The sequence below is a fragment of the Pteropus vampyrus genome, unplaced genomic scaffold (genome assembly GCF_000151845.1).
Source record: "Pteropus vampyrus isolate Shadow unplaced genomic scaffold, Pvam_2.0 Scaffold1, whole genome shotgun sequence".
Taxonomy (NCBI): domain Eukaryota; kingdom Metazoa; phylum Chordata; class Mammalia; order Chiroptera; family Pteropodidae; genus Pteropus; species Pteropus vampyrus.
This window is the reverse complement of record NW_011888782.1, coordinates 2,986,235-3,011,804: the sequence shown is the minus strand read 5'-3', so window position 1 is coordinate 3,011,804 and position 25,570 is coordinate 2,986,235. Positions and strand designations below refer to the sequence as shown.

Here is a 25,570-nt window from a genome sequence, read left to right as displayed (position 1 = left end):
ACAAGTTCCATAAAAAAGCAGCTGTGCTGTTCAAATGACACTTTTACATAATTAAATAACATGCTTATCCTCGGCTTAACTCCTCAGTATAAATCTCCAGTTTAATAATATCAATACAATTACCCTGAAGGAAGGATGCAACAAGGAATGGGTACAACAATTAATTTAGGAAGAAAAATTAATATAGTCCATTGAAGTTGAAATGGCATCTAGCTTTTATGATGTTTCTCTTCTTTTGTTGTATAGCTTTGTTGCTGGACCACAGAAAGCTGTCCTCGAAGATGTATTACAGAAGGCAAAATTCTTTCAAGACAAAAGATATGTTTCAAGAGTAGCAAGAGGCAGCAGAACTAACACCAGAAAATTTACCAGAAACACATATATTACCTTTAAAAATGGAAAAAAAGTGACAAGAACTGTTCCCAAATAACATCAAGAAGTGCTCAAAGAATTTAGCTTTAGGAAGCCTGGTAAGACTCTGGACTTAAGTAAACCCACTGCCAAATCCATGGGCAACTTTTATTCGGATATCTGCTTGTATCTGGAGGTTCACTCTGGAGGGCTGGACAAACCACAGTTTATAGATTATAAGGCAACGTGACCCCTTCCTGTCATTGGTATTAAGATATATCTTATCCACTTATTTCACCACTCCTAATAATTCCAGCATGCTAAGACTGATATGTTCAAGGACTGTTATCATTAAAAGATAGAAGAATGAAGAAGTGTTTTGAAAAGTCTAACAGAGATATACTTTGAAGGTAAATTTTACATAGTGTATACATGTGTGTACATGGGTCAATGCTAATTCTTTTGATTGAAAGTCTCTGTCCAGTCCACTTTCTGCAAACCAAACTGTCTTTCTTAATTTAGTATTGTTTAAAGCTCATCTGTTTAACCAAATGTTGTTTTGGGAGACCCCAACATTCACCTGAGAGGTTGATGCTTTTGGTACGTCATAATTTTGAAAATTTGGCTTCCCATGACGAGTCCATTTAAACACAGCACTTTCTGTATATACTGTCTTGTCCTCCGATGGGCTTGTGCTGGAAGGTTTCCTCCCACCTTCTTCAGTTGTTTGCTTGGACAAGTGTGAAGCAGAGGCTAATTTCCCCTAGCTCCAAATCCTCCCTAACTCACTGAGAAACTCGTTAATTCTCCCAGAACATAAATTATTGCTTTTGACCTACAAGTTCCTTCCTCATTATATAGAGACTCCTGCCTGGACATTTTTATAGGCTTTTATTCTTTCTTTCCCATTATTGTCATTTATTATTTTTAAAAATCCATATATTCTTTAGACAAGGAGATTAAAGGCACAACTTGTCATGGGTGAAGCTCTGAGTTACTTTTACCCATCAGGTAGCTATTTAGTCAATAGTAAACAGCACCAAACAGGATTGGCAGAACTCTGAAAAGAACATAAATGTACACTGACTTCGGTAAAGAAAAGAAAGTTGTTAATGTTTTAATCTTCAAATACATATGGCTTTGCAGAGATGCAAAAGAGATCAGGGTAAGTTAAAGCAGGAAAGGTTTTCAAAGTGCCTAGTCCCCGTTAGCATTCTCTGATGGCTCACTCTCTCCTCACCCCCATCCAGATCATAACTAAACCTTATGGCAGAGCTGATTATTTTCAACAATTAAACACCAAAGGATCATTATTTAATTTAGACACAATGTTTAGACTTTACCTCAAATTGCAAGAGCTGGCTCCACAGCTGGTAGCAATGGCCCTGCTAGGCAGAATATGACTCTTTGGGAAAGGAGAGAGGCCCTGCTTAGATGTGTGGGTCAGATGGTTACTGACACCCAACGCCAGTAGGTTTGGTCTGATTTTCTTTTCTATAGCTCTCTTCATAAAACCTGGAAAGGGGCGGCAATCTGCTGTGTGTTTTTAAACCACTTCTGCCGTCCTTACTCAGGCAACTCCACAGAGATAGCTCTAGTGGGGGTAGAGGGTGGGTAAGGAGTTAAAATGTCATATTCATACTCAGGTAATAGAAAAAAATAAAGTACATCAGGTTTCTTCATATCTTAAGTGGTGCTTAGGGGTTCAGGAAAAAATTTTGCTTTAAGTACAGGAAATTGATGAGCAATATTTAAGAGGTATTTTAATAAAAGGAATTTTTCTGGTTAACTTTGGATTAAGTAAAGAGTCCTTTCTTCTGTTTATGGCTGGAAATACTTTTGATTTTTTTCTGCATTGATAAGTTAAGTACACCAAGCAAATATTCCCTGGATGACTGAGATTATCTCAGCATTCTGGGTCTTTTTAATCATTAACAGGTGAAGAGTCTGAAACGTACTGCAAATATTAAGTTCATTTTAAAAAATAAATCCCTAATATTAGCATTTCCCATGATTTACCTCTCTCCTAAAAGGGGAAAGCAGCAAAAGATTGGTGTAAATTAAATAAAACCCTATTTAAACCAAGAATCACACGAATAAGCAGTGATGTTTCTTGGTTTAAAAATGTAAATTAATTGCCTATAAAGGACATGCCTCCTATTATTTCTGCATTGAGTTATGAGTCAAACATATTAAAGTAGAAAATGTAGAAGTAGAAAAGAGATGCAACTCAACAGAGCATCAATTGTAATACTTAGTAAAACTTAACCAAATGATCTCTTTTAAAAAGCAAGGGAGGGGAAGATTTTAAAGGAGAGAAAAATGGATGGTAAGATGAGAAAAGGATTATATCTCCATTAACCTACTCCATTTTTTCCTCAGCATTTGTCACGTTTATTAGTCCTGGTTTATCCAATGGCTCCAGACTTGAAACCCATTCTCAGCATAACAGTTTATGTCTCAAAAAAATTTCCTCCAAACTCCGCAGGCTCTAAATCTGACTTAGTAGCTAAGAAACTCTGTAATCATGATCTTAGCAGACTTTAAGGGAAACAAAGGCAATGCAACATAATAACGCCCAATCAAATTGACAAATTCTACAGATTCATTAAGTTATCTAGTCAGAGTCCATCATTCCTGATTTATCTTTTTTTATTAAAGGACATTTGACATACAATATTTCAAGTGTACAACATAGTCATTCTACATTTATATACCTTACAATGTGATCATCATGATATATCTAGTAAGCATCTGTCACAGTACAAAGATATTACAATATTATTGACTGTATTCCCTGTGTTGTCTATTACATCCCCGTGACTTATTTATAACTGGAAGTTTGTACCTCTTACTTCCCTTTACCTTTTTCATTCATCGTCCCACACCTTTTCCCTCTGGCAACCATCAGTTTGTTCTCTATGAGTCTGTTTCTGTTTTGTTTGTTGATATTTTTAAGATTCCACATGTAAATGAAATCATCTGGTATTTGTCTTTCTCTTATTTCACTTAGCATGTTGTCAAAAATGGCAAGATTTCATTCTTTTTTGTTGCTGAATAATATTCCATTGTGGGTATATATACATGTTTATCCATTCATCTATCGATGGACACTTAGGTTTCTTCTATATCTTGATTTTGTAAATAATGCTGCATACATCTTTTTGAATTAGTGTTGTTTTCTCTGGATAATGCCCAGAACTAGAATTGTTGGGTCATGTGGTAGTTCTATTTTTAATTTTTTGAGGAACATCCATATTGTTTAAAATAGTGGCTGCAATTATTTACAATGTCACCAACAGTGCACAAGGATTCCCATTTCTCCACATACTTGTCAACACTCGTTATTGACTTTTTGATAATAGCCATTCTGACAGGTGTTAAGTGATATCTCATTATGGTTTTGATTTCAATTTCCGATTAGTGATGCCAAGCATCTTTTTATGTCTTTTGGCCATCTACATGTCTTTAAATAAATATGAATTCAAGACATCTGACCATTTTTTAATCAGATTTTTTTTGATGTTGAGTTGTATAAGTTCTTTATATATTTTAGATATTAACTCTTTATTGGATATATCATCTGCAAATATCTTCTCCTATATAGTGGGTTGTCTTTTCATTTGTTAATGGTTTCACTGTGCAAAAGCTTTATAGTTTATTGCAGCCCCATTTGTTTACTCTTGCTTTCGTTGCCCTTGTCCAGAGAGACATATCCAAAAAAATGCTGCTGAGACTGATGTCGAAGAGTTTACTCTTCTTCTAGTAGTTTTATGGTTTCAGGTCTTACTATTAAGTCTTTAATCCACTTGAGTTCATTTTAGTATACAGTATAAGAAAGTTATCCAGATTAACTTTTTTACATGTATCTATACAGTTTTCCCAGTACCATTTATTAAAGAGACTGTCATTTCCCTATGCATATTTTTGCCTCCCTTGTAGATTGACCATATATGTGTGGGATTATTTCTGGGTTCTCTGTTCTGTTCCATTGATCTATGTGTCTGTTTTTGTGCTGATACCATACCATTTTTAATTACTATAGCTTGTAGTATAGTTTGAAATCAGGGGACTTGATGCCTCCAACTTTGTTCTTGTTTTTCTTTCTCAAGATTGTTTTGGCAATTCCATGTCTTTTGTGGTTTCATACAAATTTTAGAATTACTTGTTCTAGTTTTGTGAAAAATGTCATTGGTATTTCGATAGAAATTGCATTGAATCTGTAGATTGCTTTGGGTAGTATGGACATTTTTATATTAATCTTTCCAATCCATGAGCATGATATATCTATTTATTTGCATTGTCTTCAGTTTCTTTCATTAATGTCTTATAGTTTTCAGAGTACAGGTTTTTTACTAAACTCCTTGGTTAAATTTATTGAGGCATTTTATTCTTTTTGATGCAGTTGTAAATGGAATTGTTTTCTTAATCTTTCTGATAGCTTGTTACTAATGTATAACAGATTTCTGAATATTTTGTATCCTGCAACTTTACTGAACTCATTTATTAGTTCTAATAGTTTTTTGGTGGAGTCTTTAGGAATTTCTGTATACAATAGCATGTCATCTACAAATAGTAATAGTTTTTCTTACTTTCTAATTTGGTTGTCTTTTCTTTATCTTGTCTGATTGCTGTGTCTAGAACTTTCAATCCTATGTTGAATAAAAATGTTGTGAGCACACATCTTTATCTTGTTCCTAATCTTAGAAAGAAAGCTTTCATCTTTTCACTGTTGCGTATGATGTTAGCTATGGTTTTGACATATAGAGCATTTATTATGTTGAGGTATATTCCTTCTATACCCATTTTGTTGAGAATTCTTGTAAGTAGATGTTGAATCCTGTCAGATGTTTTTTATCTATTGAGAGGATCATATGATTTTTATTATTGGTTTGGTTAATGTTATGTATCATTTAAAGCCACTGTTTCCTGTCTGGATGACCTAGCCATTGATGTTAAGTAGGGTATTAAAGGCCCCTACTATTTTTGTATTACTGTCAATTTCTTCCTTTATGGCTATATATACACATTTATGAATGTTATATCCTCTCCTGGATTGACCCCTTTATCATTATGTAAGCCTTTTTTTGCCTGTTTTTACAGTAAGCTTTCAAGTCTATTTTGTCTGATATGAGTGTTACTACCCCAGCTTTTTTTTCATTTCTATTTGCATGGAGTATATTTTTCCAACCCTTTAGTCTGTTCATGTCTTTTGTCCTGAAGTGATCTCTTGTAGGCAACATATAAGTGGGTCTTTTTTTTTTTAATCCATTCAGCCATCCTGTGTTTTTTGTTTTTGTATCATTCTGTTCCTTTCTTCTTCTCTTAGTTTCTTCTCTTGTGATTTGCTGGTTTTTAGTGTTATGTTTGGGTTACTTTCTCTTTATTTTTTGTGTACCTTTTGTAGATTTTTGGTTTGTTATTACCATGAGGTTCATATATATCAACCTATATTTACAGCAGTGCATTTTAAGCTGATAGGCATTTAAGTTCAATGCATTCTAAAAACGCTTCATTTTTACCCCCATACCATACTTTGTTTTTGATGTCATAGTTTGTCTTTTGGTTTTGTGTGTCCCCTAGCTAGTTATTGTATAGTTGATTTTGCTACTTTTGTCTTTCAATCTTCGTACTGGCTTATTGCAACTGATTCACTGACTTTACTATATATTTGCCTTTACCTGTGAGAGTTCTTTCATGTATATATGTTTATTTCTGGTTATAGTATTTTTCTGATTACAGAAGACTTTTTAATATTTCTTATAAAGCTGATTTAGTGGTGAGGAATTCCTTTAGTTTTTGCTTGCCTGGGAAACTTTCTCTCTCCTTCAATTCTGAATAAGAACTTTCCCAGGTAGAGTATTTTAGGTTGTAAGTTCCTTCTTTTTAGCACTTTAAATATATCCTACTATTCTCTTCTGGCTTATAAAGTTTCTGCTGAGAAATCAGCTGATACCCTTAGGTAGTTTCCTTTTTATGTGACTAGTTAGTTTCCTCTCACTGCCTTCAAGATTCTTTTTTTAAACTTAAGCATTTTAATTACAGTATGTTTTGATGTGACTCTCTTTGCGTTCATTTTATTTGGAACTCTCTGTGCTTCCCAGACCTGGAAGTCTGTTTCCTTCCCTAGGTTAGTTTTCAGTCATTATTTCTTCAAGTAAGCTTTCTCCTTCTGGGATACCTATAATATGAATTCCAGTGCATATGATGTTGTCCCAGAAGTCCCTTAAACTATTGTTTTTAAAATGTTTCTTTCTTTTTGCTTTTCTGATTGGGTGATTTCCATGATTTTGTCTCCCCAGGTTGCTAATCTGCTGTTTATTTCCTCTATTTTTCATTTCAGCTATTGTAGTCTTCAGCTCTGACTAGTTATTTTCTAACTCTTTGTTAAAGCTCTGCCTAAATTCCTCTGTCCTTCTCCCAAGTTCGGTGAACATCCTTATAAATGTTACTTTGAATTCTTTATCAGGCAAATCACTTAGCTCTGTTTCATTAGGACTGTTCTCTTGTTCCTTCATTTGAAACATACTCTTCTGTCTTTTCATTTTGTTTGACTTTTTGTGTTTGTTATGAATTAGACAAAACAGCTCTCTCTTGATCTTGCAGGATTAGCTTTGTGTAGGAGTGACCTCTGTGCAGACTATGTGTGCTGGGTGAATTTGGGAGGCTGGATGGAGCTGTGTGGAACTTTGGGAGCTGGCTGAGGAGGCCCAGAGTGCAGGGCTCTGGGGATGGCTGACCAAGGATGTAGCAGATGTTGGCTGAAGCAGTCCAAGGCTGCAGCAGATGCTGGCCAAGTGGCCCAGGGTATGCTGTGGAGGTCTTGCAGGCCAGCTAGCATGCCTGGACTGAGCTCCCTCCTGCGCTATCTAGTTGGAGGGGTACTGTAAACAAAGGTGCTCACCGGTACCTCCAATTCCAGAGATTTCCCACAGTTCTCCATCTGTTTAGCAGGCACCTTGGGGTAAGTAAATGCATTTTTTTTCATGTATTTTCTGTGTCCTTTAAATCACTTTTATCACTGTGTCCCAGAGCAGGTGAGTCTGCCCATATGGCCCCCTCAGTATTATTCCTCCGTACTACAGGTCACTCTGTTTGGGTAGGGTTCCCATGTCTGTTTTTCCTACCCTTCTCTATGCAGTCCCTCTCTCATTTGTTGTGCATAAGTTGTTCAACCAGCCCTCAGTTGTTCTTCAGGAGGAACTGCTCAGTATGTAAGTAAGTTTGGGGTATTCCTACGCCGCCAACTTGGGACCCCTCCACTCCTGACCTTTCTGAACGATAGGATTTTATGATAGTTTTGTTTACATGTCTAAACACTAAGTATTTTGAATCATGAAACCAGACGTATTCATTGCACACTGTCACGTACCAAGGCTAAATTACATAATTATAGAAATTAAATTTTTGGAGTATTTCTTAAACAAGTAGTACTTTCCCCAGACTCAGATTATCTATTCAACTTTTTGGTTTTATAGACATGTAACTAATTCCAAACTAAAATATTCTGAATACCATAAACCCTTCAGCAAGTAGATGACAAGTGAATGTGTAGACTATCAGGTTCATGTACAAATGATCAATAACCTTGAAGGGTTTATTTTACTGGGAAAGGCCAATTTTGGTCTTCTAAAAATATAAATTTTTGGCATGTTAATAGCTTAATCTTTTTTTTTCTTTCTCATGCATTTAATACATAATCTACACTAGATAAAACCAAGCTGTTGGGCTTTTCAGAATTTATAGTAGAGCCTATAACAAACAGTAATGATGGCTAAGATTTCTGTAGAGCTGATACACAGGAGATCAGTTCTAGTGTTAAATAACTAATCAGGCAGGCTATAAAACACACAAGAAGAAAGATTATAGCAGAAAGAGCATAATACTGAGAGTCCAGAGATTTGAGAGGAAGGCCTAGTCTGTCACTGATTCTTTGTGATAACCAATTCTATTTCTTCAAAGGTTTACTGTTAAAAGCACCAACAAAAACCATTAAGATGCTTGAATACAGTTTATTGGCTGCTTTCAATAGCATTTTTAATAGCAAAAATGTGTTTACATTATATAGCACACAACAATCTTTTTTCAATACAAAGTCCCAGATACTGTCCATTGTCTGGCCAATTCTCGAAGAGATATAAACAAGAATACTAATCAAGTACAACTTCCTTAACCACCTTGGGTGGGATTTGTTTTATCATGAAACATTTAACAGAGACATGATTTTGAAAATTAAGTAAATTAATCTGTTCTTTATCTAAAAATACCTTTCTCTTGAGTTATATTTATAATTTTATTACAAGTTATACAAATCATTAGGTTTCATTTCCATACCTTAACAATCCCATCTCTAGAAGCAGTTACAATGAAGCCCTGTGTTGTCTGGAACGTGGCAACATCTGTGACGATGTCATGATGTCCCACAGGCAGAGACTCCGGTCCCCTCCGAGGGGTGTCATCACTTGGTCCTACCTTCTGCTTATTCTGAATTTCCTGTTTAAAAGTGAAGGAGAAAGGCAGAAGTTAAAAGCCTGTACCACATTCTACCTCTTGTGAATACAATGAGTGAAAGGAGTAAAGAGTCCAACATGACATTCTAGGTTTCCTGTCATTAGATTCTATAAGGGGCCACTGACAAATATGAAAAACTTATGAATAGGCCACTAATCTATGCATGTTACCTTTTGTCAAAATCAAAAGGGAAAGCATATAATTGAGGTATAAATAACCAGAATATGGAAGTGAATACTATTTAACATTTCTAAAGCTCATTATTATTTGTCACGAAGGAAGCGCACTTTCAGGTATGTTATTTCATTTGAAGTTTTTGCCTAACTCAAGAACACAAGCTTTAGAGTCCCAATAGCCAGGTTTGAATCCCAGCTTTGCTTCTTACTAGCTGAATGATCTTAAGGAAAATAATAAGACAACTTTATAAGGAAGCACCTTTAAGGACTGAGCCAAGGTATAGTTACTTCGAGCTGTGTACTTACATGTGCAATTTTGGTGTTTATTATACCTTAATAAAAAGTTAAAAAATAGAAAAGCCATGAGAAAATAAAAACATTTCTTAAACTTGAAAAATCGCCAAAGCCATTTACTTTAATCAACTCAAGTGTCTATGAAAGCCATTCTTATGCCTACAAAAGTTGAAGGAAAAAAAGACTGCTTATACCTGGACGACTTCGGTGCCTTCAATTATTTTCCTGTAGTAGGACACAGATGGAGAACTAGTACTTCCTGCAACAACATAGGACCTCTCTGGGTAAGCCAAGTCCCAAAACCTAGGGAAGGGGAAATAGATGGTGATAATCTCTGAAGAAGGGGAGGAACTAATGATCATTAGCCTACATTCAATACATTGCTTATTTTTTTTGTATTAGGAAGAGAGATTTTTCTAGAATAACAAAATTAGTTACAAATGAAGTATTAACAGGTGTCCTTGCAAGATGTGGGTGATTTTAAACACTACGAGATTGCTAATATCTATAACACCCTAGTGTTAACTGTAATATCCATCCACATTTTATTATCCTTCCCCTTTTAAATGTTGCATAAAGTATTCTTTATCAGAGACTATACCTTATTTTCATGTCTGAGCCAGCTGTTAGCAAGATAGGATTTCCATCTGCAGGACTACAGTAGATACCATGAACACTGTGAGGAGAAGGCTTAAAAGAAAGAAATGAGTCAAACAAAGGATACCAGTGTATTCCATAAATGATGGTGCCATTTCTAGAGATAAGTCAACTGTCACTGGCTTTATAGGCCCCTGGTTAACTGAAGATTAGGTATGTATTAAAAACTTCTTTGGGACTTTAAAATGCATTTGTTTTGTATCATTCTGAATAAAGAGGCAAAGCCTGTTCAGCTTCCTAAAATTTTCTATTTCAGATGAGAAGGACCTCAACTAGAGGAGAAAGGAAAGTTCTTTCCTATCTTTTGCTCCAATGAAGCACCCTTGGCAACATGAGAATTAGAAACAAAAGTAAACGTAAGAAGGTCATGTTCCATTTTTTAATGATCTAAACATCAATCTCAGCTTCTCTAATGAACCCAGATTTTTACTGGGGTTCCAAAAAGACATCATAAACCTTATGGAGCTAGTAACTAAAACACCTAATACAGCAATGGCATCCTAATCCTTATTTTACCAAATGATATCTGTTAGGCTTTTGGGTTAATGTTTTGAATATGTGAAAGTGCTTGGAATATGGGAAATTATATTACCCTATCTAATAAAAACTGGAGTCAAACCTGTAACTCAGAAAGTGGTGGTGCACTGCTGGCCCAGAGGGTGAATCTTCTGTCACCAGTCTCCATGTCCCACATAGACACTTCATTGTTGCCCTGAACAGCTAAGGGAAACAAAGGCCAGAACGTTACTCAGATAAGAATTACGCTCTTAGAGCTTTCACAGCTTGGTAGATAATCCAAGTCAGCCTTTACCCATTTCCATTTTTACCCATCCTGTAAGAAATGCTTGCTAGTACCTTTAAATAAGATTGTGACCCTGTCACCTAACTGGAGTACAAAAAAAATGTTTTGAATAGTCTATCAGTAAATATTTACTGGTATCTAACCAAGTGGAAAGAATTGTGGGGTGGAAAGTCAAATCACAAACAGATTATGCCCTCAAGAAACCTACAGTCTAGAAGTAGAACAAAAAAGAGAACTGCAAAGTTCCACCTGAACTTAAGGAAGGAAAAGATCATATCCAGTGGGTAAGAATCAAGGTTGCCTAGTGGAGATGTTTTTAAAGCTGGACGGATACAGGTAAATCATTTCAGGCAGAAAGAATGGAATGAGCAAAAACCACAAAAAAAATCTCTGAGTGTTTTGGAGAACTATGAGTAGTTGGTCCGACTGAAGCACACTTGTGACGGGAAGGAGTGGGAGATGAAGGTTGGAAAGAGGAAAGAGCAGAAGATTATAGAAAAGGGAACTGCAGGTCTAAGAGAGACATCCCTTAGGCATTTTTGAGCAGGGAGAGTGACAATACCCAAGACTTCATTATTTATTGAACCAACAAATATTTCTCATGAGCTAGTCAGTGTCATAGGCACTGAGCAAAAGAAGGCAAACAATTAAAAAAAAAAAATCTGTTTCATGGAACTTACATACTAGTGAGGACCACACTGAAAAAATGAAAGGCCCAGGAAGCCAGTGTAGCTGGTGCAGACTGAGCACGGGAGATTAGCAGAAAAAGGGCACGAGTGCTGGTCACTTTCCACTAGCCACTCTAAGGCTGGAGCACATGAACCACATTAGCAGGCTCCTGTACCCTCTGACTTCTAGATGGGTTTGGCCTATAGTAAGCTAAATAATGCCCCACCACCACTACTAACCAGGTCCTAATCTTTAGAGCCTGTGAATATTATATGGAAAAGTGCAGATGTAATTAAATTAAGGGCCTTGAGAATTAAGGGCAAGGGAGCTCCTAGATTGTCCAGCTGAGTCTTAAATGCAAACACAATCCTTAGAAGAGGGAAGCAATAACAATGAAGCAAGATGCTATGGTGCTAGCATTGAGGATGGAGAAGGGGTCATGAGCCAACATATGTAGCTCTAGAAGCAGGAAAAGGCAAGGGGCTAGATTCTGCCCTAGAGCCTCCAGGAAGAATGCAGCCCTGCTACCACCTTCATTTTGGCTCAGCAAAACTCATTTCAAAATTCTGACCTCCAGAACTGTTAAAGAATAAATCTGTGTTAAGCTACCAAGTTTGTGTTAATTTATTATAGTAGTCATAGTTAACTAATTTAGGTATATGGAAGCCCCAGTAGGAGATTGAGGGATGGATGAAAGTCAAGGCAGTCACCTCAGGCTGGTTGTATCCCTCACCTCAAAATCAATGCTCCTCTCAAGGCGGCATTCTCAACTTCCTTCCAAATTCCAGTAACCATCGCCTCTGCTTCCACTGCTACTCTGCTGGTACTAGCCTTATTTCATTGAACTAATGTTATGATGCCCCTACAACCACCCTTTGTAAATAGTTTCTTTGAAAAGAAATCCTCCTCAAATTATCCTAGCTTGGGTATACCATCTGTTTCCTGCTGAAACCCTGACTGATAAAGAAGGTCAGAGAGGCAGCAGGGATAGATTCCATAAAGCCTTTGGGCCATAAGGTGGAGTTTGGCTGTTACTTGGAATAAGAAGCCACTGGAAGGTACTGAGCAGAAGGAAAAATGGCCTTAAGAGGTAAGAATCAAAGCAGGGAATTACAAGGATATTGCATTAATAGGGACAAAAGATGGTGATGGTTTGGACTAGGGAGACAGTAAAAATGGTCAGATTATGAATATATTTTAAGATAGAATATATATGATTGGCTGGTACACTGGAAGTGAAATAAGAGAAAAGAATCAAGGATAATACAAGGCTTCTTTCTGAGCATCTAGCATAAAAGCTGCCATTTACTGAGAGAACACTATAGGAAGAGCCGGTCTGTCTCAGAGTAAGATGTAGTGGTGAGGGAACTGAGACAGGAAACTAAGTATTCAGTTTAGACGGGTCAAGTTTAACAACAGCAGTGTATGAGATAGGACTAGAAAGAGCCTAGACACAAAAGAGGACCGATGAGGAAACATAGGAATAACAAGAGCTACTATTTATCAAGTACTAATTCTGTGCTGGGCTATGTGTTTGACATGTGTTATCTCAAATTCTTATAACTCTGCTAGGTTAGTATTTTTAACCACATTTTGAAGATAAGAAAAGTGAATTTCAAAGACTTGCCCAAGTGTCTTTCCCAAGAATCTGTACAAGGAAATTTGAATACCCAGTGAGGGGAGGGAAGGGAAAGGAAGCTTGCAAGAATCACAATAGAAACAGATCAACAAGAACTGGCAATTGACAAGGTTGAGTCAAGGTTTCTAACTTGTATTTCTAGAAAGATGGTGGCAACTTTAACAATATAGGAGAAAGAAACGATATAGGAGAAAGAAAACAAATGGAAGGCGAAATAGTGGCAAACAGGAATGGAAGGTGATATGGTGATTGATATCAGTTTTAAACATAATAAACATGAAATGACAGTGAGATATTAGTGGTGGGAACTCTCATAATCAAATCAGAACAAAATCAAGCATCTGTTCATATGTAAAGTAAAAACTCTAAGAACATGAATACTGGGACCAGGGTATTATGCAGTTTTCAAGAAAATCCTCCAACACCTGAAAGCCAACCCTCCACTTTACCTGCAATCACCCAGGACTGATATAGAGGATGCATTGAGAGGCGTCTGATCCGAGCCCTGGAAGGATGGCAGTGACTGGAAATTGGCAACTGGAACCGCATGTCCCAACAAGCCATGGTACCGCTGCTTGTACCTTAAAAGGAAAAAAAAAACAAAAAGATTACCGTCTAATAATTAAAGCACATCAGGCAACATGTACACAAAGGATAAATAGCATTAGCTTAGTATGAATGTATTTTAAAATTGAGTCATGTCTCAGTTCCAAACAGCACCTTTACTTGTTAAATAACGAAGACATAAAGCACTTATCACAATGCTACTACAGAAGTGTCTAACACATATAAATTGAAAATGAATAACTCATTAATTACCGAAACTTATTGCCAAAGACACTGCACACACAAAACGGAAGGTCTAGAGAAGATAAAAATTGAATTTGGTAAGTCAAAATGATCAGAATGCCTAACCAGAGATGTTTTACTGGCATTCAGTGATCACTTTATGAGCCCCAAAGTGGCAGCAGCTTTGTAGCTATCTTCAGATATCAATCATTTCCATGTGCACTTGTCTCTAAGACATTCCAGAAACAGGTATGGGTGTCCAATCACAGCAGAAACTAGAATGAGTCCCTGCACATCTGCCCATGACAACTTAAACCACACAAAGAGAAGCTCCCCTAACCCCTAATCCCAAAAGAATAATGCCTACTCTAACACTAAACAGCTGGTTGTGACAGAGGCACAGAGCATTTTCCTGGATTGGTCTCCAATTCCAGTGGAGAGACTGAGGGTGGGAAAAGACAAAGGGGCAACAGGATCTCTCTGTTTGTCACCCTGTCCCACTCCAGGACAGTGGCTCAAATAGCCACAGGTAGCATTGCCTGCCCTCCTCAAAGATGATCAGGGCACCTGAGAGCCATCACTGCCATTTGTTAATATGCTAAATATTTAATATCTACTCTTCTAGGCCATCTCCTGTACCTGTGCAGTTTATTCAGGCAAAAAGCAAAAAAAATAAAATAAAATAATGCATTCCATGAAACTATATATGAAAAGTAATAAAAGGCAGATATTTTACAATAATAAATGAAAGGGGATCTAGAAATCAAATTTCAAGCAGAGTAGATTATAATTCTTCTGAAAAAGAGTGCCAAGTGGGGAAAAAAATAAGATGAGGTACTTTCTCAAGGTGCAAGTTCAAAGGCCTATGGGGGAAAAAACGTGAAACTAAAACAGAAAAGCAGCAATCTTTGAGGAAAGGGAGAGAGAGAGAAATAATACAGCAAGAAATCATCATTGAGTTCTTCTCCTGTACCAGACACTGTAATAGATGCTTTCGATTCATTAAATCCTCAAAGCAGCCCCTGGAAGGATTTGCCTGTTTGAAGATGAGGATATTGAGACTCAGAGTTAAGTAGTTTGCCTGAGATTACTGAACCAAGCCTGCTGCTTCCCTGGCAGAATGAGAGAATACCAGCAAATCTGATCACTATAATGATTATAGAGGCTCATTTGAGAACAAAAAGGAAATTGTTTTATGCACTGGGACACTAATTTCACTCTAAAAATTAAATTACAAGTGGTTATAACATAATAATTATGAAAAAAGATGGGGAAAAATTATCGATGAAGAAAAGTAAGAAGCTTTCCTAAGAAGCAATTCCAGACATTAGTGTCATTCAAACTCGATGACTTGAAAGTAAGCTTACCGATGCAGAGCCAGCACTGGTGAATGTCCACAGCAAAAGAAGTTATGAGGCCTGACTTCAAATCATGCTTTAACGTCCACGCATTGCTTGAAGACCTGAGATCCCAGCCAACCAGAGAACCATTCACAGTGGCATAGGCCAGAACGGACTGTGCCCCGGAGTTGAAGTGATGCATATCCACGACACAGCCATCCTCCTTCTGATCTAGAATTCTAGAGAAATACACAAAGCAAAAGGCAAAGACTTTTCTAGTCGCTGAAGACATAGCACTAGTCTCTAGTAAGATGAATTTACATTCTAACCATGGTCAAGAAATGAAAACTCTGTGATACATCAGGACAATGATAGCTGAGGCATTTTTAAAAAATTAATTTGGACTTAGAGAAAAGATGCAAAAATAGTATACAGAATTCCTGTGTATCCTTTACTCAGCTTCTCCTCATGTTAACACCTTACAAAACCATAGAACATTTATCAAAACTAAGAAATTAACGTTGGCACAATACTAGTAAAGTACAGAACATACTAGGATTTCATCAGTTTTTCCACTAGTTCCTTTTACTGTTCCAGGATCCAAACCAAAATACACATGGAATTTGTGTCATGTCTCCTTAGTCTCCTCCAACCTGACAGTTCCTTAGTCTTTTTCTTTCATGACCTTTTGGAAGACTAGTAGTGGGTTATTTTATAGAATGTTCCTCAGTTTCGGTTTACCTCATGTGTCCTCACAAATAGACTGAGCTTATGTCTTATTCAGAAGGAGACCAGAGAAGTAGCATGCCCGTCTCAGTGCATATACAAGGGAGTACCTGATATTAGTACGTATTAGTGGTGACGTTAAGCTTGATAGTGTCTGCCAGGATTTTCCACTGTAAACTTGTTATTTTTCCATTTATAACTTAATATTTAGGGGAAATGCCTATTTTTCCATTTATAACTTAATATTTAGGGGAAATGCCTATGGTCTTCTAATGAAGACTTTCTCTTTCCCTCATTCCTTCTATATTTATTGATTAGAATTCTTCTGCAAAGAAGCAAAGAAGAGGAGTCACTTCTCCATTAACTTGTTTATTTATTTATTTATACCAGTATGGACTCACAGATATTTTATTCTTTGAGTTATAACCCACTACTATCGTGATTTATTTTGTTGCTTAAGTTGTTCCAACTTTGGCCAGGGGCAGCTCTCTCAGGTTGGCTCCAATGCCCTTTCAACGTGCTTGTTTGACCGCTTCCTAACTTTCTGGCACCACAAGATGCCCCACTTATCTTGTATTTTCCCTGCCCCAACCCTGGAATCAACCAGTTCTCCAAGAAGCCCTGGTTCCTTTCGTTGCAGAACAGTTATTTAAAAACTAAGGTCTGTGCTCTAAGTGCTCACTGCTATGGGGGTGTCTCTGTTTCTAGTCCCCCACAATGGTCAGAGCTACAAAATATATTATGTATACCACTTCATGCAGACATATCTGTATTGCTATCTTGTTACTTGTGTGTATATGTGTGTATATGTAAATACACATAGAGCTGACTCTTGAATACTGAGGGGATTAGGGGCACTGATCCCTACACAAAAACCTGCATTTAACTTTTGACTCCCCCAAAACTGAACAGCCTATTGTTGACAAGGAGCCTTACCAATAACAAAGTTTATTAACATATATTTTGTATGTTATATGTATTATGTACTGTATTCTTATAATAAAGAAAGAGAAAAGAAAATGTTATGAAGAAAATCATAAAGAAAATAAAATACATTTACTGTGTTTACTGAAAAAAATCTGTGTGTAAGTGGAGCCAGGCAGTTCGGACACATGTTGTTCAAGGGCCAACTGTACATATATCATGAGCCCATACTGATATCCATCCATTACCAGGGTTCATTCTAGCATTTCCTTATCTATAACTTCTTTCTTCAACAGTGAGAAACCTGGTTCTCATTATCTACAGTATAGTCACTTATTTCTTCAACCCTAGTACACAAATAGTTTTAGAACTGCTGAACCACAACCCCTGTGAAAAACAACCAAATAGAATACAATGTTTGAGTTCAGTTCCTTTTGTTATTAGGCTTTGCAGTATTAAACCACTGTTTTCCAAAGTTATTCGGCTGGCTCCTTTATTCCCCATATTCTTCGATGTCATTACATGATTCATCTGTATAACAAACAGACTGATTTATCAGACTACATTCTACCTTTTCCCCTACATGTGTTTGATTTTTTAAATTAATATACAGTAAAATTCACTTTTTGTGATATACAGTTCTGTGTAGCCATCGTATGCAAATATATGCAAAGAAATATTTTAAGAATAGCAAATGAATAGCCATGTATCTTCTATCACACAACCATACAGAACAATTCCATACCCCAAAAATTATCCTGTGCAGCTCTTCTGTAGTCAACCCCTATGCCCACCTGTGGCGACTCACTGTTCTGTTTTCTTCTCTATAATTTTGTTTTCCAGAATGTCATATATTTGGAAACAAGCAATATATAGCCTTTTAGATCTGACTTCTTTCATTAGAAAAAATAAGATTCATAAGTCAGTTTATTTCTTTTGATATCCATTGTATGGATATAACCTGTTTTTCAAGCTTAGGCATTTTTAAACTAAAAAAAAAATATCATAAACTTACTAGCCAGCCTCCTTGATCAGGACATATGCTTTTGCATACACTTAGACTTAGTTTTATCTCTTAGATCTAGAGTCAGCAAACATTTCTGTAAGGAGCCAGACAGTAAATACAGGCTTTGCAAGTCACATACATCTCTAATGCATATTCTTTATTTTTTTTTTTTTACAATCATTTGAAAATGCAAAAATCATTCTTAGTTTATGGGCCATACTGCAGGCTGCAGTTTGCTGACCTCTGTCTTAGATAAACAATTACATTCACATTCTAATACAAACTATATTCTCCCTAAATAGATAATGAAAAGTCCAAATGCCAAATAAAATGTGAAAAGGTGCCACAAATTCTAATTATTAAAACCCATGACAAAAGTTGATCTAATTGAAGCAACCCGTCCCCCCCACCCCCCCAAAAAAAAGGACTCACGGCAAGGTTTCTTTGGAACACACTGCTGTCACGCACAGTGACTAAACATCCTGGAACAATCAATGCTTTCTTAGGGAAAAGACAATAACTTTCATAGTAAAAAGTGCTGTCAGCTGAGAGGCAGCAATGCACAGAATGAGCACGTCTCTGTGTGTATACTGCCAGCAGTCACCACACAACACATTTTGCCAACAGCTCTTCGTTAACTTACATGGAACTCAGTAGGTATGTTGCTGTACAGTCATCCTCTGCTGAAACAATTTTAAAGGAAACTGGCAGGTATTGGTTTTTGTTTTGTTTTGTTTAGTTAAAAGCCACATATATCTTAGACAAAAGCTGCCCAAATCTGTTTAGTGACTATATTAAAAATAACACATTTTTAATTGCAAAACAAAATAATAAACATAAAACAATACAAATAATAAAATCCTGGGTGATCCAACAAACATCCTTTTCTGTCATAGCTACCCAATGGCCATGACTTATAATCCACTTAACTATAAGCATCTGATCATTCCACTTTCTTCCAGTGGGGTACATCACCTCTGCCTTCCATGCCCTACTTGACTGCCCTACTTTGGCTCGCTAACTTATATCTGGCTTCACCTCTTCCAGGCCTTCTTCCCCATTCCCTGCAAACTGCTTCCCCATCCCTGTAATATAGCACATTATCAGACTGTATTGAAATCATCAGTTCAGTGCTCTATTCCTCCCCCTAGACTGTAGTTTCTTGGAAAGCATATCTTACTTGTCTTTGAAATCCTCAGTGACACATACTGGTCAGCTGAAAAACCGTTCTGCTTTATATTTAAGGATCTTATCTTGAAAGTGTTTAATCTGTGGGCAATCACAATTTGTGGTAAAGGAAATTTTAAATAAAACCAGTATTTTGTTTTAAAATAAGCAAATCATCTGACTAAAAGCTACACTCCATGTTCCCATCAACTTCAGAGGTTTTAATGCTAAGTGACAAAATGCTAGCAACATTTAAGTTTTCTTTCATGAAGAACACTCATATTCTCAAAATCGGCCAGTGAGAGTTCTGCTTTTAGTAGTTGAGACAAAAAATGTAACTGATAATTAGATCACTCAGACATATTCCAGACTGGGACGAGCCCCATGTTCAAAGTTGCCCTTCTGATCTTTTGACAAACTGGCAGAAAATAAAACATGCAGACATAGTTTTCTAAAACTAATGACATGTAATAGATTTGAATTGGAAACAGAGCCTTATTTCATGTGCTTAAATAAAGAAGTTCAATGTACGAGGTCCTCAGTTGATCCAAACTACATGGGGAAGAGAGGCTTAAAGTACTCTAGTGCACTAAATGCAGTTTAAAAGACATAAAAGATAGATACCTGCTTTGTAGGGGATGAATTTTAGGAGACTTGGGCAGCTTGGCAGCCTCGATTCCAAGAAGTTGGATAGCACCGTTATCAGATGCTATGGCCAAGTAGTGAGAACCCTGGCAGAATGTGAGAGTCTTGACACGTCCTCCAATTCGGCTATATGTAATAATAGATCTGCACAAAAGGAAAACAAGATTGCATTTCTGAAAGGCCACAAGAGCATTATTACTGCTAATATTAAATAAATATCCACACGACTATTAAAAAAATTACTACTTTGAGGTCCATTTTATTTCCTTGATCTCATAACAAAAACAAAAATCCCCTCAAAAGCACCTTTTCTTCTGCTATTTTCAAATGGCCATCTTCACACACTTCTGTATTACAGAAAGACTGTTCATCCTCCTTTCCGACTAGAACTCCCATACTTGTGGTTCTGGTCCAGTTTTTCTTCCACTCTTGCAATACCTTAAACTCTACCCTTTCACCCTTCAGTTATTTATAATCTGGCACAGCAGGAACAGCACTGGTACGGAATCAAAGAGCTAAGTTCCACTACTGACTATCTATATGATCTTGATCAAGCCACTTAACCTACTTTGTATCTGTTTACTCATACACAAAACAAGAAGTGCCCAATTATCTAACTGGGACATAGTGAAGCTCAAATAAACCATAAAACATTCATAAATGCAAAATAGTATTATAATTTTCAGTCTCTCCCACAAACACGCTGACCTCTCAAGCTGTCTGTCCTCATATTCACTGCCAAAGTTCTTGAATAGCTGATCTACACAGGGTGTCTCCCATTATTACTAATTCCCTCTTTCATTACCCTCCACAAAGGCTGCAAACTCATCCTTCTAAGGAGCCATACTCTAAAAGGTCACAAGCACCTAATCACCAATTTATTAACCTCTATCTTCTATAATTTATTTCATTTTACTATATAATACATTAAAACACAAAAAGAATATAGAAAAGTAAAAATATATAAATCACCCAGAAACAATATTTTGTAATATATTCTTCCAAAAGGTGTTCAACACATATGACAATATATTCATATTTGCTTTTTAAATAACTATGGAATCATAAATTATGTATTTTAATGTTTCTCTAGTCCACTTTTTCTTAATAACAGCTTTGTTGAGATACAATTCACATATCATAAAGTTTAAAAACATTTAGAAGTGTATAATTCAGTGATTTTTAGTATATTAACAGAATTCTGCATAGAACATCGGTATCTAATTCCAGAACATTTTCATAATTCTTTAGAAACTCAAAACAAAAGTCACCTCGCACCCATTAACATCCAGTCTCCATCTTCCCCTTCCCCTTAAATTTCCAATGAATTTTCCTATTCTGGATATTTCATATAAATGCAGTCATACATCATGTTTTCAAGGTTCATCCATTCCTTTTTATGCCAATTATTACCCCATCATGTGGCTATACCACATTTTGCACATCCACTCATCAGCTGATGAACATTTGTATTGTTTCCACTTGTTAGCTATTATGAATAATGCTACTATAAACACATATACATATGTTTTTGTGTGGATATATGTCTCAAACCAGAGCCCACAGGGACCCATTCAGTATGCTAGATGAGTAAAGAGAGCCAAGAACAAGTAATAGAGAGATGAGAATTCCAGTATGCTGGGTCTCTCACATTTGCGGGTTCTCTTGCTCTCCCTTGTGTGTACTCGCTCACTCTCTCTCTCCCCCCCACCTTCCCTCCCTCTTTAATATTGAGATATAATTTACTTACCATAAAATTCACTCTTTTAAAGGGATTTATGATATAGTCACTAAATTTTGCAACCATCATCATTCTCGAATTCCAGAATATTTTCATCACCCCAAAAAAGAAACTCTATACCCATTAACGGTCACTCCTCAATGCTCCCTCTCCCCAGCTCCTGGCAACTATTAACCTACTTTCTACTGCTATGGGTTTGCCTATTCTGGGCATTTCACATAAATGAAATCATACAATATGCTGTCTGGCCTTTGGATCAGGCTTCTTTCACTTAGCATAATGTTTTCAGGGTTTATCCATGTTATCACATATATGAGTATGTCATTCCTTTTTATGGATAAATAATATTCCATTGTGTGGAAATACCACCTTTGGTTTATTCATTTGATAATTAATAGACATTGTGGTTTCCACTTTTGGGCTATTATGAATACAGCTGCTATGAACGCAGTAGATAGATTTTTATGTGAACATGTTTTCAACTGTCTTGGGTTTATTCCTATGAGTGAAAATGCAGAGTCATAAGTTAACTCTATGTTTAGCATTTTGCAAAACTGCCAAAGTGTTTTCCATTGTTGCACCATTTTACATTTCCAGCAGCAATGTATAAAAGTTCCAATTTCTCTACATCCTCTTAACACTGTTTTTTTTTTTTTTATTATTATACTCATTCTACTGGGTGTGAGTGAGGTAGTATCTCATTGTGGTTTTGGTTTGCCTTGCCCTAGTGACTAATGATGTAGAACACCTTTTTGTATACATATTGGTCCTATTTGGAGAAACATCTATTTGGATATAGAATTACTGGTTGACAGTCTTTAGCTTTCAACACTTTGAATATCTAATCCCACTGATTTCAAGTCTCCATTTTCTGATAAAAGGTCAGCTATTAATCTTACTGAAGCTCCCTTGCACATGATGAGTCACTTTTCTCCCACTGCTCTCAACATTCTATGTCTTTCGACAGTTTGCTTATCATGTGTCTGATATGGCTCTTTGATTTTTATCCTACTTAAAATTCACTGAGCTTCTTAGATGTGCAGGTTAATATTTTACATAAAGTCTGGCGAGTTTCCAGCCATTATTTCTTCAAATATTCTTTCTGTTCCTTTTTTTATCTTCACTTTCTGGGACTTTTATTATGTGTATGGTGGTACGTACGCTTGATGGTGTTCCACAGGTCTTTGAAGCTCTGTTCATTTTTCTTTATCCTATTTTAGTTTTTGTATGTCTAACTGGATAATGTCCATTGATCTGTCTTCAAGTCCCTTGTTTTTTCTTGCCTGTTGAAATCTGCTGTGGAGGCTCTCGAGTGAGTTTTTCATTGCAGTTACTGTACTTCTCAACTCCAGATTTTCTATTTATTATTTCTATTTCCTTTTGATAGGGTCTATTAGGAGAGACATTTTTCTCACGCTTTCCTTTTTAATCCTTTAGATGTGGTTTCTTTTAATTCTTTAAACGTATATTAATAGCTAATTTAAAGTCTTTATCTAGAAAGTCCAATGTCTGGGATCACTGTGGTACAGTTTCCACTGACTACTTTTTTTCCTGTGTATAAGCCATACTTTTCTGTTTCTTTGCCTTACTTGTAAATTCTTGTTCAAAACTGGGCATTCTAATTAATATGTATCAACACTGGAAATAAAATTCCAGTGTTATGTTTGTTTAGTGACTCCTCTGTACTAAGTCTATAAAGTCTACGTTCTTTCTCATATGTGGCCTCTGTAGTTTTTGTTCCGTTAGCTTAGTGGTCAGCTAATAACTAGACAAATATTTCCTTACATGCCTTAAACTGAGTGTTCCAGCCTTTGTTGAGGTCTGTTTTGTGGCATACCTTCAACAAAGCACTTTACAACTCTGTCTTATCCTTCATTTCCTGCTTGCACAGTCTCAAGATCAGCCAGAAGTGAGAACTCAGAGTTTTCTCAGTTTTTTCTTAGGCATGTGCACAACCATGCACATCCGTGTGGCTTTACAGACACTCACAAAAACATCCAAACTTCTCAAAGGCCCTATGGACATCCCACTCTCTAGTTTGTCCTTTTAAATCTGTCAGCTTCTGGTTAGCTGCAACTGCTAATGCCACTTCAGGCAGTGCAATGTTAAACAAATAGCATGATAATTTCAACAAATGTCTTGTGGATACAGTTTTTCTCAAAGAACAAGGTACAGGCCAGATCAAATAAAGACAGACCCTGAGAATGAAACTTTTTAGCAAGCTGGCAGAAAGGTCAAATAGTGACAAGTTTCTGAAAATGAGGCTTTTGGGGAGTTCCGAAGCCATTATCACTCCTCGGTGGCTACTATATTGATGTTCATGGCTACCATAGTTGTAGGACTGTTAGTGTTCGAAAACTACTGTAGAGCTTGGTAGAAGGAGATGAAATTAGGGACCACAGGGCTCACTGTTCTGAGAGTCAGCTGTTTTTCTTAAATAACACTCTTCAGATTGATGCAGGACTATTTCCAGAATTCTGAAAAAGTCGATTTTGAGTTTTTGTCAGTGTACTCATTGTTTTTGTGTAGGAGCAGATTTTTGGAAGTCCTTACTTTGTCATCCCAAAAACAGAAACCCTATGTGCTCTTCTTAAACCAACTTCTTCACACAATGTATTTGTTATCAAAAATTTATTTCCATGACATCAGTTTTATACTTACACCATCACTTATTTATCCAATTTTACTCCTACTGCTAAACCTTTAGTTTGCATCTAATTTTCTACTATTATAAAGAAAATGTGAACAGCCTTAGAACTAAATCTGAGTTTATTCTTATTTATTTCCTTAGGATATGGACATCATGAAGGCATATGATATATAATGTAAAAAAGCCCTTCAGGGATGATGGCTGTATCAACTACATTCTCCCAAATACACTGTATGAGAATGCCCACTGGCCTTGCTAGGTTTTCATGCTACTTGGCTTTTTTATTGCATTTCAGAGCTGCCTGTAAGTCCTTTTCTTAAAACTCTCTCTTCTGTTGCAGTTTAATATATCAAATTTAAATGGTTTCTTCTCTCCTTTTCTGACCTCTTCCTGCCCCCAAAATTCAATTTCCTAAGATTTAGGTCTCAGGCTTTCCCAGGTCTTTATAACCCTTTGCACTCCCTTTTCTTCAGAGTAGCCATACTCAAAAACTTTGACTTTCAACACTACCAAGGACTCTAAAATATATAACCCTAACATTGATAACTTTCTTGCATACCCCTCAATTATTTCAATTCTTCATTGGGACAAAACTCTACTTAGATATTTTACCATCTAATTCAACAAGTACCAAATATACCAATCTCTCCTAAAATTGAGAAGCTAAATGAGTCAAAAATAGGGTAGCACAAGAAGCATATATAAAAAATATAATCTAGAATACTATAAAGGATTAAGCTGAAAAATCTATGTAAAAGTTTTAAAAAACAGCAATTTTCAAGAACTAGTCCCCAAGGGACAAACTATTAAACTTAAATAAGAAAGAAGAAAATGGCAGAGCCAAGATCCAGGTGGCCTAAATCACTAATCATAATTCAATGAAAAGTTAAGACTGGGAACTGTAGTCAGTCAGCCAACATGATACATAGGAGAAAAGACTCAGTAGTCAGAATGTACTAGTAACATTTCCTAAGAAAACACACAAGTTTTACTGCTCTATCCCAGTCACTGGCTGTCTTCCACTTGGTTCTGGCAATAATAATGGCCTCTTTCTCCCCTCATCGGTTCATAAACGCATGTGATGGGAACAACACATTCTCTTCTCTCCCCTTCTTTCGTACCCTGGACCTTGAATGAAACATCTCCAAGCCAAAGCCTATTGCACTCAACAATAAGAGAACAGGTGTTATAGCAAAGCAAAAGAGCAGCTGGGTCCAGGGGAAATCCAATCTCCTAATCGTCATACAAACTTCCCAAAGACTGTACAGTCAGCTAAACTGCCACATTTTCTGGAATGTGCCACCTGGATACCAATGCCTAAAATATAACATTGGGATATAGAAAGCATGGCTCTGTGATAAAAACTGAGAATTAATGAGTAAAGTTTTGCAAAGCTAATAGATGATTCCAAGTTCTTACTTGAGAAGTTTACTCATGTCAGTTAAGCTCCTCCTAACAAAAGGGACAGTGAATGCAATTGATC

At 36.5% G+C, this 25,570-nt stretch overlaps 2 protein-coding genes across 3 annotated transcripts in view; one reads left to right on the top strand and one right to left on the bottom strand.

Moving 5' to 3' along the window:
• LOC105288504 (collagen alpha-6(VI) chain) overlaps positions 1–488 on the top strand; it is a 97,278-nt gene extending 96,790 nt beyond the window's left edge. The window contains exon 36 of the mRNA XM_011354761.2: positions 247–488. Within this exon, the coding sequence (XP_011353063.1) occupies positions 247–430 (184 nt within the window). The 3' untranslated portion in view covers positions 431–488. The remainder of the gene's footprint in view (positions 1–246) is intronic.
• Positions 489–8,343: 7,855 nt separating this feature from the next.
• The window catches only part of PIK3R4 (phosphoinositide-3-kinase regulatory subunit 4), a 62,451-nt gene continuing 45,224 nt past the window's right edge, over positions 8,344–25,570 (bottom strand). The window contains exons 14-20 of one of the 2 annotated variants that reach the window (XM_011383960.2): positions 19,676–19,840; positions 15,256–15,467; positions 13,549–13,680; positions 10,609–10,709; positions 9,934–10,022; positions 9,527–9,635; positions 8,344–8,844 (exon numbers count right to left, since the gene is read on the bottom strand). In XM_011383960.2, coding sequence (XP_011382262.1) covers positions 8,674–8,844; positions 9,527–9,635; positions 9,934–10,022; positions 10,609–10,709; positions 13,549–13,680; positions 15,256–15,467; positions 19,676–19,840 — 979 coding nt within the window. In that variant the 3' untranslated portion in view covers positions 8,344–8,673. The remainder of the gene's footprint in view (positions 8,845–9,526; positions 9,636–9,933; positions 10,023–10,608; positions 10,710–13,548; positions 13,681–15,255; positions 15,468–19,675; positions 19,841–25,570) is intronic. The other variant, XM_023530129.1, reaches the window with a different exon arrangement.